Here is a 14,215-nt window from a genome sequence, read left to right as displayed (position 1 = left end):
GATTATAAGCCTTCAATTTTGTAATTTTTTACCCTTTTTAACCCAGAAATAAAAAATGCCGAGATGTTTTACCACGGTCACTTATATCCTCTGGTAGTCAAATTGGGTGGTTGGAACCATCCAATATGCCCTTAAACGGTCATTTTACCCGTTCACAACTTTTAGTGATTTCGTAAACTCAAGCATACCACGTACGTTTATGACCACATATATTAATCATATCTGGTTTCAAACGGAATTATATAACCCCGAGATGTATCCCTTAGGGTTTCAAGGCTTTTCGCCACTGGGCCCCGAAACCTCAAATTTTTCTTCAAAAAGCGTGGAATATAGCCTTCAATGTCATAATTTTTTGAGCATTTTTCGTCCGGAAATAAAAATTGCCGAGATGTTTACCTTGGTCTCTAATACCCTCCAGGAGTCCAATTGGGTTGGTGATACCGTCCAATATGCCCTTAAACAATCATCTTACCCGTTCACAACTTGCAGTGATTTTGTAAACTCAAGCCTATCACGAACGTTTATGACAACGTATGACGATCATATATGTTTCAAACGACATTTAATTATATGACCCTGAGATGTACTCATATGGTCTCAACCGTCTAACTGGCTTAGCTATCCCTCATTCTCTGCATTAAAAAGGATGTGAATTTATGGACTACTCACTAATTCTCTTTTTTCCTTAAGAATTGTTTCGTGTCTAAAATATTGTCCCATCTTTTAAAATACGGAGTATAAGAATGTTATATAATTGAATTTATAAATTAAACATTGGAACATGAGGTTGACATCCAATAATCTACATACCGAGAAATTGAACAAAATTTTTGGTAACTAGTTGTGATACTGTATTATTTTGGGTAATGCTATATTCAGCCCTAAGGGTTGTATATAAGCCTTTAATATCCCTTCTTTTTTTAGTATAAAATTGGGAATTTATCGACATAAATGTTTATTTACTGCATATTTCTTTTCCCTATTTTCACCAAAAAAAAAATATTTCTTTTCCCTATTATTTTAGTCTATTTTCATCGATTAACTCGAGCCAATTTCATACAGTCATACTCCACCGTTTTTTTTTAATTGCAACAAAGATTTAAATTCGGAAATTCTGAGAAAAAAATATGAGAATTTTTTTTTTTTCCAAAATTGACCAGTCTTTGAATATTATGTTGACAATAAAGGTGTGAAATGAATCAATTACGATAATCAAACTATGTACAGTATTTCAGTAAGTCCATAGTACTATAGTTATATAAAATGTGGTGATGTAAGACGTATAACATCAGAAGCAAAGTCGTCGACTGATGTTCTTTTGAATTTTTTTCTTGGCTTCCTCGAGAATTTCTTCCTAAATTCAATTTCCATATTTTTGTAAACTTTTAATCTCCAATTAAAAGTTATAATCATCTCGAAAACTACAAGCATTTGGTTAATTTTTGACGCAATTTCTATTGGTGAGTGAAGATTTCTAATTTCTCTCTTTTTCTGTAACTTTTTCAGCAATTCTACCCAACAAATTTCGCTAATTTGTTAAAAAATTGTACCTTTAGATGCATTATTAGCAGATAAACTTAAATGGGTGTTCAAAGAATCAATTTTTTTTTTTAAAAAAAAAAAAACTCAACTCACATTGAGGGTTTGCTGAAATTTGGCTTCATGGAATGATGGGGTCTATAAATTTTTGTTAATACGCATTGAAAATTATAAAGTTACTAAATTTTTACTAAGGGTTTCACCTAAATTATCGTCCTCGACAATGTCATGAATATAAGATTATATGTTGTAAGTTGTAACCTTGTTGCTGTGGTTGGTTGGTATTACATGTATTGTGTACATCATGTACTAGTGTGAGTTGGTAAGTATGAGTAGTTCCGTAGTTGTTTGGTTGAATGTTTAAAATTATGCTTCTCGTGATCCTTGGAAGTGGTAAAAACCTTTTTTATCGATATGGGATGGTTGTTCGTAAGAATTACTAATTAGAGAGGGGAGAAAGTTGTCTCGTAGTCTCATATATATAATTATTTTAATATGATGATAGTCAATTTCAATGCGAAGGTGGCTAACCCTTAATTTTTTTACTTGGTAACTTGGAATCAATGTATCTTGTCCAATTGATTGCCTGTAGGAGAGTTGAGTAGTTCAGTAGTTCAGTATATATATGTTATCTTATGTCTTATGTGCCACATTTTGATTTATATGACATTTTTAAGGATTTGAAACAATGTATTGCTTATTTTTAATCATCATTCACTAATCACTATGTTAAGATTGCTAACACTTTGTATTTACATTTCCATCATATTATTGTACATCATATTTACTTTAGGATGACTAAAATAGAAATCAAGAAATGTGGCTAATCCTTAAAAATGTATTATGAAGTACGAAGTATGATACTTGTATGACTTACTGAAGATCATTCTCACATGTTACTAGGTTTCTGGTAAGCGATAAACTATGCATAACAGGATGAATTGTGACAATAGTGAATACAAAGTCTTAAAGTCACAATTTCACAAGACTGTTCGAATTATGAGAGCGAAAATAATTCGTCAAAAAAAGATGAAGCAGATGCAACCTGCAAGGTTGTCCTTATTGAGTCAAATAAAAGCAGTTGTCAATCATGGAGATGCTGAATTCAGTGATCCAAATGCACTAATGCAAAAACATGCCAGACTTCTGAGAATGTTAGCTCTACGCGAAAAAAGGGTGGATTGGCATCCTCCTACAGACTCCAGCATTGGATGTAGTCAGCAAATTAATTATCCAATGTTCATTGACAAAATCGATTCAAACACGGGAGAAGTACAAGTAGATGGAGGTAGGAAATCTATTTCAAGCAAATTACATTCATTTTGCTGAATATGCAATTATTGCAGGTAGAATTTCTTTTGAAATGTTCCTGTCTTGTTAAGGTTGTGCTGAAGTGCTGTGATGCATATACACCTTGCTTCAATTTTTCATGACTTCAGATCATCTCCTTTTTCTAAATTGTTTTTGTACTTTATTTTTTTATCATAGAAGGTTATTGTAAAGGTCACAAGGCCTAGGACTTATGCATCTTGTGAAGTGCTTAGTTCTGTTGATGCACTGCATTTAAGTCCCTTTTATAAGTGTTAGCAAACAAGGTTCCGGACTTGTCCCTTAGTGTCAAGACTGTCAACAAGTTGGCACATAAGAACCAGGTTTGGCTGGTTCTAAAATATTGAGTATCTAAAAGAAGTTTTGCAGGTAGACAGGAACCGAAATGGTAAACATCTTAGCAAAAAATAGTGAAATTTTTACTCAACTCTCAAGAGTTCAACATACATTGCATAAACATATTTCGTGTTGGTTTCTTTGGGCTTCTACAAGGATTTAATTAATGTATTTCATTTAAATTCCCCTCGGTTGTTTAGGGGCGATTACACCCTGTGAAAACTCTGAGGACTTAGTAAATCATACCTCTCCTGAAATCAATAAAGGAAGCTACATAGGGGTTGAAGAGGATACTGCAACTCAAGACGTTTCTGAAAATGACTCTGAAGATGAGAATGTTGCCAACATATGGAAGGAGATGGAATTTGCAATGGAATCTTGTAAGGTATCTTGTGCTGTTGTTAAGTATTTTACTGATTGAGCTTTTAACACTGAGTATCAAGTGTATGGGATTAATACCATTCTAGATAATAGCATAGTACCATTTATAGACGTAGTTATAGTCTATGATTCCCATTGGTTTTTTATGTTTCTAGGAATTTCCTGAGAATCAGTTTCTCGATGAAGAAAATAAGGAAGATGAAGATGACTGTGATCATTCTTATATCTTAAAGGATGATATTGGCTATGTTTGCCGAGTTTGTGGACTTGTGCAAAAGGGAATACAAGATATGTTTGAGTTTCTCTATCCAAAGGTAAAGACTAAGTTCTTCATGTTTCTTCTTTTAACACATGTATGTTGGTAATTCTGATTAGGAGTTTTACGAGAGTTAACATATGTGTGAGCATTTGAGCTTGACTTTAGGTGCAAAACCTGTTATTTTTAGTCAGATGCACACTTCCATTGTTCTACTTATTTTCTCTTTGTTTGCAATCTTGCATGGTCATGAAAATTTTATTTGTGACTTGATATTTTGGTTGACCAAGATGCACCCTTCTTCTAGTATATATAGTGTAGGATTTTGGTTACTATTATGACCTTCAGTGAATCTTGTATTTTTTGGCTAGTGGTGAAAGGCCATTTCTTGTGCTTGCCTTGACTAATTTCGAAATTACCATCAATGTGAAAAACTATTTCTTGTGCATCAGATCCTTTTCTTCCGCTACATCTTTGCAAACTAGTACTATCTGATCTAAGTTCTCTTCTTGATACAGAGAACAAGGACGAAGTCTAGTTACCAAAATGAATCCCATAAAACTGAAGATAACAAGCCAGTTGACAGTTTTCCTGACTGGTGTAACCTGCTGAGCATGGATCAAAGTGTACTTGAAGTTATAGCTCACGCAGAGCACATTAAACAGATGAAACCCCATCAGATTGAGGGCTTTAATTTCCTGCTTAGAAATTTGGTGACTGAGAATCCACATGGTTGCATTTTGGCCCATGCTCCTGGCTCCGGAAAAACATTTATGATCATATGTTTCATGCAAAGCTATCTCGCTAAGTACCCTTCTGCTAGACCATTAGTAATCCTCCCAAAAGGAATTTTGGGAACATGGAAAAAAGAATTTCAGAGGTGGAAACTCGATGATATTCCCTTACTTGATTTCTACTCGGTGAAGGCAGCCAGTCGTTCACAGCAGCTGAATGTCTTGAAGCAATGGGCTGAGCAGAAGAGCATTCTTTTTTTAGGGTACAAGCAATTCTCTTCCATTGTGACCAGTGACGTTACTAGCAATGAAAAGGCTGCCTGTAAAGAAATATTAGTGAGAGCTCCAACAGTTATGATATTGGACGAAGGCCACACACCAAGGAATAAGAATACTGACACGCTGCACTCACTAACCCAAGTTCAGACACCTTGGAAAGTTGTGCTTTCTGGAACCCTATATCAGAATCATGTAATAGAAGTCTTCAACATTCTGAACCTTGTTCAGCCTAAATTTCTGAAGTTAGAGCGTAATCGTGTAATAGTAAGGCGTATTATGAGCAAAGTTAAGATTTCTGGGGTCAGAAAACAGTTGGCAGGAGCAGGGGATGCTGCTTTTTATGAATTAGTGGAAAATACACTGACTGATGATGACAATGAACAAAGAAAACTTGGGATCATAAAAGATTTGCGTGAGATGACAAGCCAAGTTCTTCACTATTATAAAGGTGACTCTTTTGATGAGTTACCAGGACTCATAGACTTTACGGTCTTGCTTAATCTTAGCCCGAAGCAAAAGTTTGAAGTTGATATGATGAAGAAATTGAAGGAAAGAAAGTTTAGAAGTAGTTCTTTGGGAAGTGCAGTATATTTGCATCCCCAGCTGAAGCAGTTCTCTGGGAGCAGTAACGAAAGCAATCAAGAAAACCGGATTATGAGTGATGAGAAACTGGATCAAATGATCACGAAAATGAATCTTATTGATGGGGTGAAAGCCATGTTCTTCCTCAATATGCTACGTTTATGTGAAATTGCAAAAGAAAAGTTGCTAGTTTTCAGTCAGTATCTCCTGCCTTTGAAGTTTTTAGAGCGGTTAGCAGTGCATCACAAAGGTTGGGCTATCAACAAGGAATTATTCATGATAACAGGTGAAACAACACCAGAACACCGTGAATGGTCCATGGAACAGTTTAACAGCTCACCTAATGCTAGAGTGTTTTTTGGATCGATTAAAGCATGTGGGGAAGGAATATCACTTGTCGGAGCATCACGTATTTTGATACTTGATGTTCATCCAAACCCTTCTGTCTCTTGGCAAGCAGTATGCCGGGCATTTAGGCCAGGGCAACTGAAAAAAGTGTTTACTTATAGACTGGTTGCAGCTGATTCTCCTGAAGAGGATGACCACAGAACTTGTTTTAAGAAAGAAATTATAGCAAAAATGTGGTTCGAGTGGGATGAATTTTCTAAGAAGAAGGATTTAGAACTGGAATCCATTGATTTAGAAGACTGTTGTGATATTTTCTTGCAGAATCCTCAGCTTAGGAAAGATGTAAAAGCTTTGTACAAAAGGTTTGCGATTTATTTATTTGATTTCTTATCTGAAATAGAAATATTATCAAGTAATGAAACTAAAATTTCCTCTCTTCCTTTTGCAGGTAATCTGAAGTAGTGAACCTGTATGGTACGCTCGAAAGTATGTGCTCCCAGATGATGTTTTGACTGTCCAAAGGGGAAGAATGATTCTTTGTCGTCTGACTTATCTTTTGAAGTTTTGCATCACCCGTGAGCACTACTCCCAGATGCGTCCTAACAATATCTTTGTGCAACTTTAAGTGCAACACTTAGATAGGTCTGTATATTATGTACAATTTAATTCTAATTTGTGGATTTGAAATTTTGGAATGGCAAGAAAATAAGAAGAATATGTGATATTCTCGCTTTTACAAGAAATGGCGCCTTTTAAGAAAAATGATACATTTTGCACCTTGCAACATTATGGAATGCTAGTCTTTTTGTACATTATGCTCAATTGCTCAACAAATGGTATAACAAGAACAGACAGGCATGAAGTCCATTCATTGCAACAGATAATTGATTTGGATTTGATTTCTGTTTTGTTAAAAACACTTACTTTTACTCTTTACATTGCTCCCAACTCGCGTACATATTGAACAATGATAGAATGAGTAGAATCAAACAATTCAATCAATCAATCCTGGAGATTGGATAAGAATTCTGTTCTATAAATTAATGTTACGGAAAGCCTTTTTACTCTTTTCTATTGTTCAATATCTTCAATAATCCACGGCTTTGGTAGGCTTGCCTTTATGATGTCCTCGATTTCGAGCTCTATATACTGCAAAGCAGAATAGATCTCATTTGATCTAGGGTGAGATCTATCTGCAACTCGGAACTCGTGCACTTTTCCATTAACCTCCAGCCAACTACAGCCAGGAGTCTTCTTCAAACCTTTATTTTTTAGAAAACTTCTCATCTTTGCTACTTTGTCCCATTTTCCTGATGCAGCATATATGTTAGACATCAGTACATAGTTCCCTGCATTTGTTGGTTCAATTTCAATCAGTTTCTCAGCAGCCAATTCAGCAACTGCGGTCTCTGAGTGCATTTTACAAGCACTTAACAATGGACCCCATACACGGGCATCTGCTTTGATGGGCATCAAGTTTATTAGCTCTTTAGCTTTATCAATATGCCCTGCCTTACCCAACAGATCCACCATACAAGCATAGTGTTCTTGACTAGGTTGGAAACCAAAGATTTCTGTCATTTCCTTGAATATTTTCCACCCTTCATTTACATGACCAGAATTAACACAAGCTGTTAGTAATCCAAGAAATGTTATTGAATCTGGTCTGAAATATGACCGTTTCATCTGCTCATAAAGATCAAAGCATTGTTGCCACTCTCCATGTTTAGAATATGCACTTATTAACGAATTCCAAGTAATCGTATCCTTATTATCAATCTCTTCCTCATCAAACAGCCTTTTCGCCATGTCTATGCACCCACATTTAGCATAACTTGCCAGTAATTCTGTATTTACAGAAGGTATAGAGAGCAGACCATATTTGATGGTGCACCCGTGAATATACTTCAACTGCTCCAATGCACCAGCATTCACACAAGCAGGCAAGATGTTCACAATTGCAGCAGAATCAACCAAAGATCCATCACATTTCATTCTAGCAAATAGACATAGGGCATCAAAATATCGTTCATGAATAACAAGTCCTTTAATCATGGAACTCCACGAAACCTCAGTCTTCTCTATTACCAAGTCAAAAACCTTTTTGGCAGCTCCCACACAATCACATTTACTATACATGTCTATCAAAGAATTCTGAACTGAAACCTGATGATTTAAGCCATTTCTGATGCCATGAGCATGGATTTGCTTCCCCCATTCAAGCGATTTCAACTCACCAGTTGACGGTATTGCTGCAAGTGCAGTGTACAGGTCCATTCTTATTCCTTCATTAGACATTTTCATCAATAACTCCAGGGATTTTCTTGGTTGCCCATACCGAAAATATGCTGAAATCATCAAATTACACACGACACGATCCTTTTCAGGCATCATCTTAAACACCAAACACGCATTCAGTAACTTACCTATTCTAGAGTACATAGTTATCAATGCAGTGCATACAGATAAATTTTCACTAAGGCCACTAACAACAATTAGACCATGAATTACTACCCCTAATTTCAAAGAGTTCAGTTCTGTACTAGCTCTCAACAAATTGATCAAACAAAATGAATTCGGCCAAATATTCTCCTTTATCATCTGCTTAAACATCCCAAAAATCTCCCTATAATTCCCATTTTGTAAACTCTCCACAATCGAAGAATTCCAGTAATCCAACCTTCTAACAGGCATTTCATCAAACACTTGACGTGCATTCTCAAACTCGCCAAGTTCACCATAAAACTCAGCTAAACCAACCCTCACTTCCTCATTCTCATCAAATCCAAGTTTCACCAAATGCCCATGAACCCTACTACCATAATCACCATCCAAAACATGCTTACAAGACCTCAGAACAAATGGGTATGAAAATTCATCTGGGTACATAGAATTTGATACCATTTTATCATATAACAATAGGGTTTGCTTAAATTCACCAGCATTTGCAAGAATTTGAAGTACCCTATTGTAAATTTCCCAACTTGGGTTAGAAATTGAATTAAAAACATGAAAACAGAGGCTATTGAGGCCCAAATTAGCATAGGATTCAATAAGATTAGAGGTGAGAGAGAGATTCTGGTGATGGCCATGAAGGATTAACCTAGCATGGAATTGTTTGAGAAGTTGGGGTTTATTGCAGAGATTTAAGAGAGAAGATAGAGTAGAAAAAGGGTGGTAATTCTGGGTTTTCTGGAAGAATTTTGAATTTGGAGGGAAGGGAAGAAGAAGCAATTGCCTTAAGCAAGGTTGGTTAAGAGCAAGCATTAAAGCTTTGTGGGTGCAACAAATGATTTTTTTGGCCTTTAAATCAAGTTTTTAGTAAATGATTTGTCTAACCCTGATTAATAGATTAAATTTATTAAATTATGACCGCGTAATATATGATAAGTCGTTGCCCCAAAGCGTGTATCGTTCTAGTTTTTAATAACGAAACTAGTTAACATTGGTAACATAAATGAATTGTTTTAAGAAATGAGCTTTATATGTAAAGCACTGTATTATCATGTCTCAATGAAGATGGGATAGTTTATAAACTTTCATTCACTTTTGAATTCATATGTCTTAACTCTAAGGATAAAAGAATTAGTCGAATATTGAATAGAATGTGTGAATGTAAATATGCAATGATAATGCTAAGGCGGTTTTTAAATGTTTTTAAGCACAGTAAATTTTGGTAGGTAGAAGATAAAGTCGACTTGATCCAAAGTGTCAGAATCGTACTTAGAAATTGGATCAATTAAATTACACCTAAATTGTTCCAACACAAAATAATATGGTTGGAACTATTCGTTTCTAGTAATAAAGTAAATTGGCATTAACCCAACAACAAAATAACAATCAATCACATCACCAAACAAATATGTAAATCTCAATGAATTTATTCCACACTACCGAGTAGCTTTCAAACAGTGGTACATTACATAGCATTGACTCTCTTGAAAAGGAGTTTAAATAGACACAAATAAAATACAATAATGGGTCTGGTACATTATAAAACACTACTTCGCTATTATACAAAATAGTACAACAATAATAGACATAAACTTTCATTAGTAATACAAATTAAACTCACTTAACATGACTAAACATCCCACTAGCTAGCTATAAGAATTGGGTCGTGCCTAAAAAATGGATTTATTTTAGTACTAGTAGCATGAATAAGATTTCCAACCCTAATCATTTCAGAACTAACACTTTATTGTTTCCGAGTGGAACACAAAAGTCCGATCCGGATATCTTAAGGGCACTTGTGCATTTGATTCTTGGTGGTCAAGCTGGCATAACAAGGACAGGCTTCGTAGTTGCCAAAGGTGCCTGGTGGTACGCAATTGCACTTGCTGCAACAACTTCCGCACGCCCTCTTGCATAGGTTTGGCCTCTTTGTGGCGCTGCACCTCACTGCACATGCTGCCCCACAATCTGCATGTACCATTTTCAAAACTAAATGCTCAGTAAAAGTTATTTATTGTTTTCATCAGAATTCTGTTGGAGTAAAAATCAATATTTCCTGTCACATTTATGATCGATTGGTTGACATCGAATTACACGTTTTACAAAATAAGTTGCAATTTTAGTGAAATTTTGCAAAATGGGAGAATTTGCTTACTTAATTAGTTTCTCATTGTTAAGTAAAGATTTTCTAATCTCCTTAATTTTATTTAAAACTCTAATGAATTGTCTGATTGTGAGTTTGTTAATGCACCCGAGAGTATAATGCACCTTAATATATTCCCGAAAGAACATATAATGCAAACTAAATGAATGTAGTTCAAATTAAAAGAACATGTGTTATCTTTACTTATATTTATATACAAAGTATATCGTACATAGTGTATATACATACAATTGTAGGAAGCACAATGCGAAAATCTAGAGCATGAAAGTTTGAAGTACATGCAATTATAATGATTAAAAAATTAACCATGCACATCATGCTCCCAATTGGCCAAAATAACAATGGCCAACCAAAGATTAGGAAAATATATAACAAGCTAGGGCCTATACTTATTTACTGAATCGAGCTAAGATGAATTGAGCTGAGTTGAACTGAATATTTTATGAGAGGAGAAAATTAGGAACTGGACTGAACTGAACTTAAGCTAAAGAGAACATGCCCTAAGTGTCAAAAAAAATTCTTTTAAGAAGCTAAAAATTAAAAATTTATATCTGAGGCTTGTTGTTCCTCATAATCCTATTTACATCTACTATGGACAAGTTAACATTTTACATAGTACATACCCATATTAATTTTTTTTATTTTTTTTTGAGGCATACCCATATTAATTAACATTAATCATTACGCAACTATATTGAAAGGGATATAAAAAATAAAAAAAAAAATTAAAAAACAGAAAATCATAGCCTAATCACTTTCTAAATAATTTGTAAATTTTGAACAACACTAAAGATTTTTTTATGTATATGTTACTAAATTTCCCAACAAATGAACATAGACTTTCATTTCCTTGAGTAATTATTGTTGCCTAAAATAACCAAAATGGGAGCTTTTCATGTAGATTAGGTTAGAGGAACTCACCCACTTTACTTTCAGAGACATTTCCAGTGTTGCTAGTCTGCAACATATAAAGTGCATCTTATGTCAAAAAAGCAAAAAAAAAAAAAAAAAAAAAAAAAAAAAAAAAAAAAAAAAAAAAAAAAAAACATATAAAGTGCATAAAATTTTGTATTAATATAACCACGTAATTAATAAGATTGAGAAAATTAATTTTACTAATTTAATTGGCAACTAATTAATTACATGATATCATTGAAAAAATGAAAAGTATAGAACATACCATTTGATTTGAGGTTGTTTCTGGTTCAAATGCATGAACAAGCTGAACAACAATGAGAGAAAGAAGTAGAGAAGCAATTAAAGCTTTGGAAAAAGCCATTTTTAATAATGTAAAGCAGAAGAATTGCTTGTAATAATAAATAGAGGAGGAAGAATGGATATGTGAGTTGTGAGTGACTAATGAGAGTAGAAGAGTGGTGTCTATTTATAGGAGGATGGTTGGAGGGTAATTATGGCCATGTTGTAATGTGACGATGTTGGTTGTAAATTTTACAATTTTACAAGTAGATTTGACTTGTAAAAATACCAAGCATCAAACATGCATGTACCAACACACATTTTTATTTTATTTTATTTTTTACAACTGTGAACAAGACACAAGACATCCGTTACAATTAGTCTATCTATAACTATTTTGCGTGCGGGCTACATACACATTTAGTCCCATGTTACATCTAGCATAATTGATTTTACCATGATTACAATCACCAAATCTACTGCAATGACCATAAAAACTTTTTTTATCCCTTAATTAGATAAATGAAGCATTTTGTGCCAATGACATACATGATGCAAGAATGTATAATTTTGAGTAGTAAATATTGTAGTGAAATTGATTGAAAGAGAGTATATTCGCTTTTAAACACTTTTTCATTACTCTTTATTATTGTTAGCCATTTAACCTTACTCTTTTTAGAAAGGTGTTGTTGATACGCTGATAAGCTGGCTAATTAGCTAGCTATTGATTTGGTCTACGAGTGAGCAATTCAATATAGCAACCTATATATCTAGCCTAAATTAGTTTACATACAAGTATATATGGTCCAAAAATGAAAGATCTATTGGTAGTCTCATCATCATCGAGTCCTTATCTACTTATACGTACACTTTTATGAATTTAGCTACAAGATAAATTCCACCCCCCCAAAATTAATTTGGACCTTAGCTAGTACGCCTTTGATGGAAATATCTAGACATGAGTGCATGACATGTTATAAATATGTCAATTTTTTTTTTGACAAGAAACAAAAAATACTTTGTCTAAATTAGTATTGTAGCCTAGCCAGGAGGCCCAGGACATACATCAATGGAAATTTCCAGTGTTACGAACAAAATGAATAAAGATTTTTGATGCACAAAAGATTAGTGATAGTATGAGTTGTATAAACAATTAAGACCACAATCACTAGTTGGCAAAACTAGTGGTAGTGATTGGTTGATCTCTTCGTTTATTTATTATAGTAGTATGTGTATAGTATCGTCTTATCTCATATTAATTCGCGTTTTATTCACTGTTTTCTACGTAATATTACATGTGAGCCATACCGATATTGATATTATGGTCTAATAATGAGATTGAGTTCCTGAAACTTAAGTTCATTATCGGCCTAAAGGCTCTTACCGACCTAAATAATACTTCCTCCGTTTCTTTTTACTTGCAACACAGCCTTGTGACACGTGTTTTGATCTGAGGTCGGGTTTATGTAATGTAAACGGATAAATTATTCATTATAATTTTTACAAATGATACTTAACCCTATTCTAATCTTCGTGTAAAAATTATATTGATATAATCGCTCGTTTACTCTCACTAATCATCTCCTAAAACTGCGTGCCTAAAAGGTGTGTTGCAAGTAAAAGAAAACGGAGGAAGTACATTACACTACATGCCATATCGACAACTACCCTAGCCTCATGACTCATCCCATGTCCCACCCTTACTCGCACTTGCATGCCTTGGGATGGTTAAGCTTATAAATAACCAACCCTCACAAAGACTTCTACAAGGTACATACGAACTATATGCATTACAAAGAGCTTTATTTAGTATCTATCTAGCTAGTTTATCACTCATATCAAACCATAGGGGTTAATTACTTGACCATTGTCAAAGGGGTTACTCAGTTAGTGTTATATATAAGGGTTACTTAGTTGGTGTTACAGGGGTTACTTGATCAGTTTTATATAGGTTACTTTGTTATTTTATAAGTGGCCACATAGTATGACTGGCCACACATAAGACGAGCTAAAGCTTAAAAAATGAAGAGCAATAAAAAGGATTAAAACCAAAGCAATGAGTTAGTTGTACGTTCTTTTATTGCAAATTCTTTATATTCTTACAATAACGTTTGTGTTAAACCCTCAATATCGTGTACGTTAACACCGACGGCAACTTAACATTGCACGTACACTAGTATGTGTATAATTTGGTATATTATATTATTATCCTATTCATAGACAGAAAGTATATTGGTATATATATGTGTATATATTTTCAGAAAATCGGATGAAATAAATGAATTGATAGTGTAATTACAACACGAACCACAACAACCTCGCAATAATAGCCATGTATATGTAACATCACTATAAATACTAGGTATATAGAATGCATGCAAAATATGCTCGTCATTTTATTTAATTACTAGGAAAAAAAATCTACTGTGATTCCAGTAAGTCTCAGAAACATATGGAGGTGAATGTGTTCATAATAATATTACACATTCTAGGAATTTATTAGCAAATGCTAATTGGCATGTGAAGGTTTAACATGTCTATAGGAAAGGAATCTAGATTGGTTAAGCATTATATTAGAAGTTAATTAGAACAAGTTCTAGTTGTATCAAATCTCTC

The 14,215-nt window shown here is 34.1% G+C and overlaps 3 protein-coding genes across 3 annotated transcripts; 1 reads left to right on the top strand and 2 right to left on the bottom strand.

Annotated features, from left to right (window-relative positions):
- The first annotated feature begins 2,463 nt into the window (after nucleotides 1-2,463).
- Nucleotides 2,464-6,236, top strand: LOC145620114 (protein CHROMATIN REMODELING 35-like). Its single transcript, XM_081674761.1, has 6 exons — nucleotides 2,464-2,827; nucleotides 3,028-3,030; nucleotides 3,405-3,589; nucleotides 3,741-3,899; nucleotides 4,360-6,146; nucleotides 6,233-6,236. Exons 1-6 carry the CDS (start codon nucleotides 2,464-2,466, stop codon nucleotides 6,234-6,236), a joined length of 2,502 nt encoding a protein of 833 aa, XP_081530887.1.
- A 562-nt stretch (nucleotides 6,237-6,798) lies between these two features.
- Nucleotides 6,799-9,051, bottom strand: LOC145621593 (pentatricopeptide repeat-containing protein At1g11290, chloroplastic-like). The gene has a single exon (XM_081676316.1). The coding sequence runs from the start codon at nucleotides 9,049-9,051 to the stop codon at nucleotides 6,856-6,858; it is 2,196 nt and encodes a 731-aa protein (XP_081532442.1). The 3' UTR covers nucleotides 6,799-6,855.
- Nucleotides 9,052-9,930: 879 nt separating this feature from the next.
- LOC145619528 (gibberellin-regulated protein 1-like) lies at nucleotides 9,931-11,755 on the bottom strand. Its single transcript, XM_081674240.1, has 3 exons — nucleotides 11,583-11,755; nucleotides 11,324-11,360; nucleotides 9,931-10,206 (listed from the first exon to the last, which is right to left on the bottom strand). The coding sequence occupies exons 1-3, from the start codon at nucleotides 11,679-11,681 to the stop codon at nucleotides 10,025-10,027; spliced, it is 318 nt and encodes a 105-aa protein (XP_081530366.1). The 5' UTR covers nucleotides 11,682-11,755; the 3' UTR covers nucleotides 9,931-10,024.
- Nucleotides 11,756-14,215: the final 2,460 nt, after the last annotated feature.

This window comes from Chenopodium album, chromosome 27 (genome assembly GCF_948465745.1).
Source record: "Chenopodium album chromosome 27, dcCheAlbu1.1, whole genome shotgun sequence".
Classification (NCBI taxonomy): domain Eukaryota; kingdom Viridiplantae; phylum Streptophyta; class Magnoliopsida; order Caryophyllales; family Amaranthaceae; genus Chenopodium; species Chenopodium album.
This window is presented reverse-complemented; position numbering and strand designations above follow the sequence as displayed.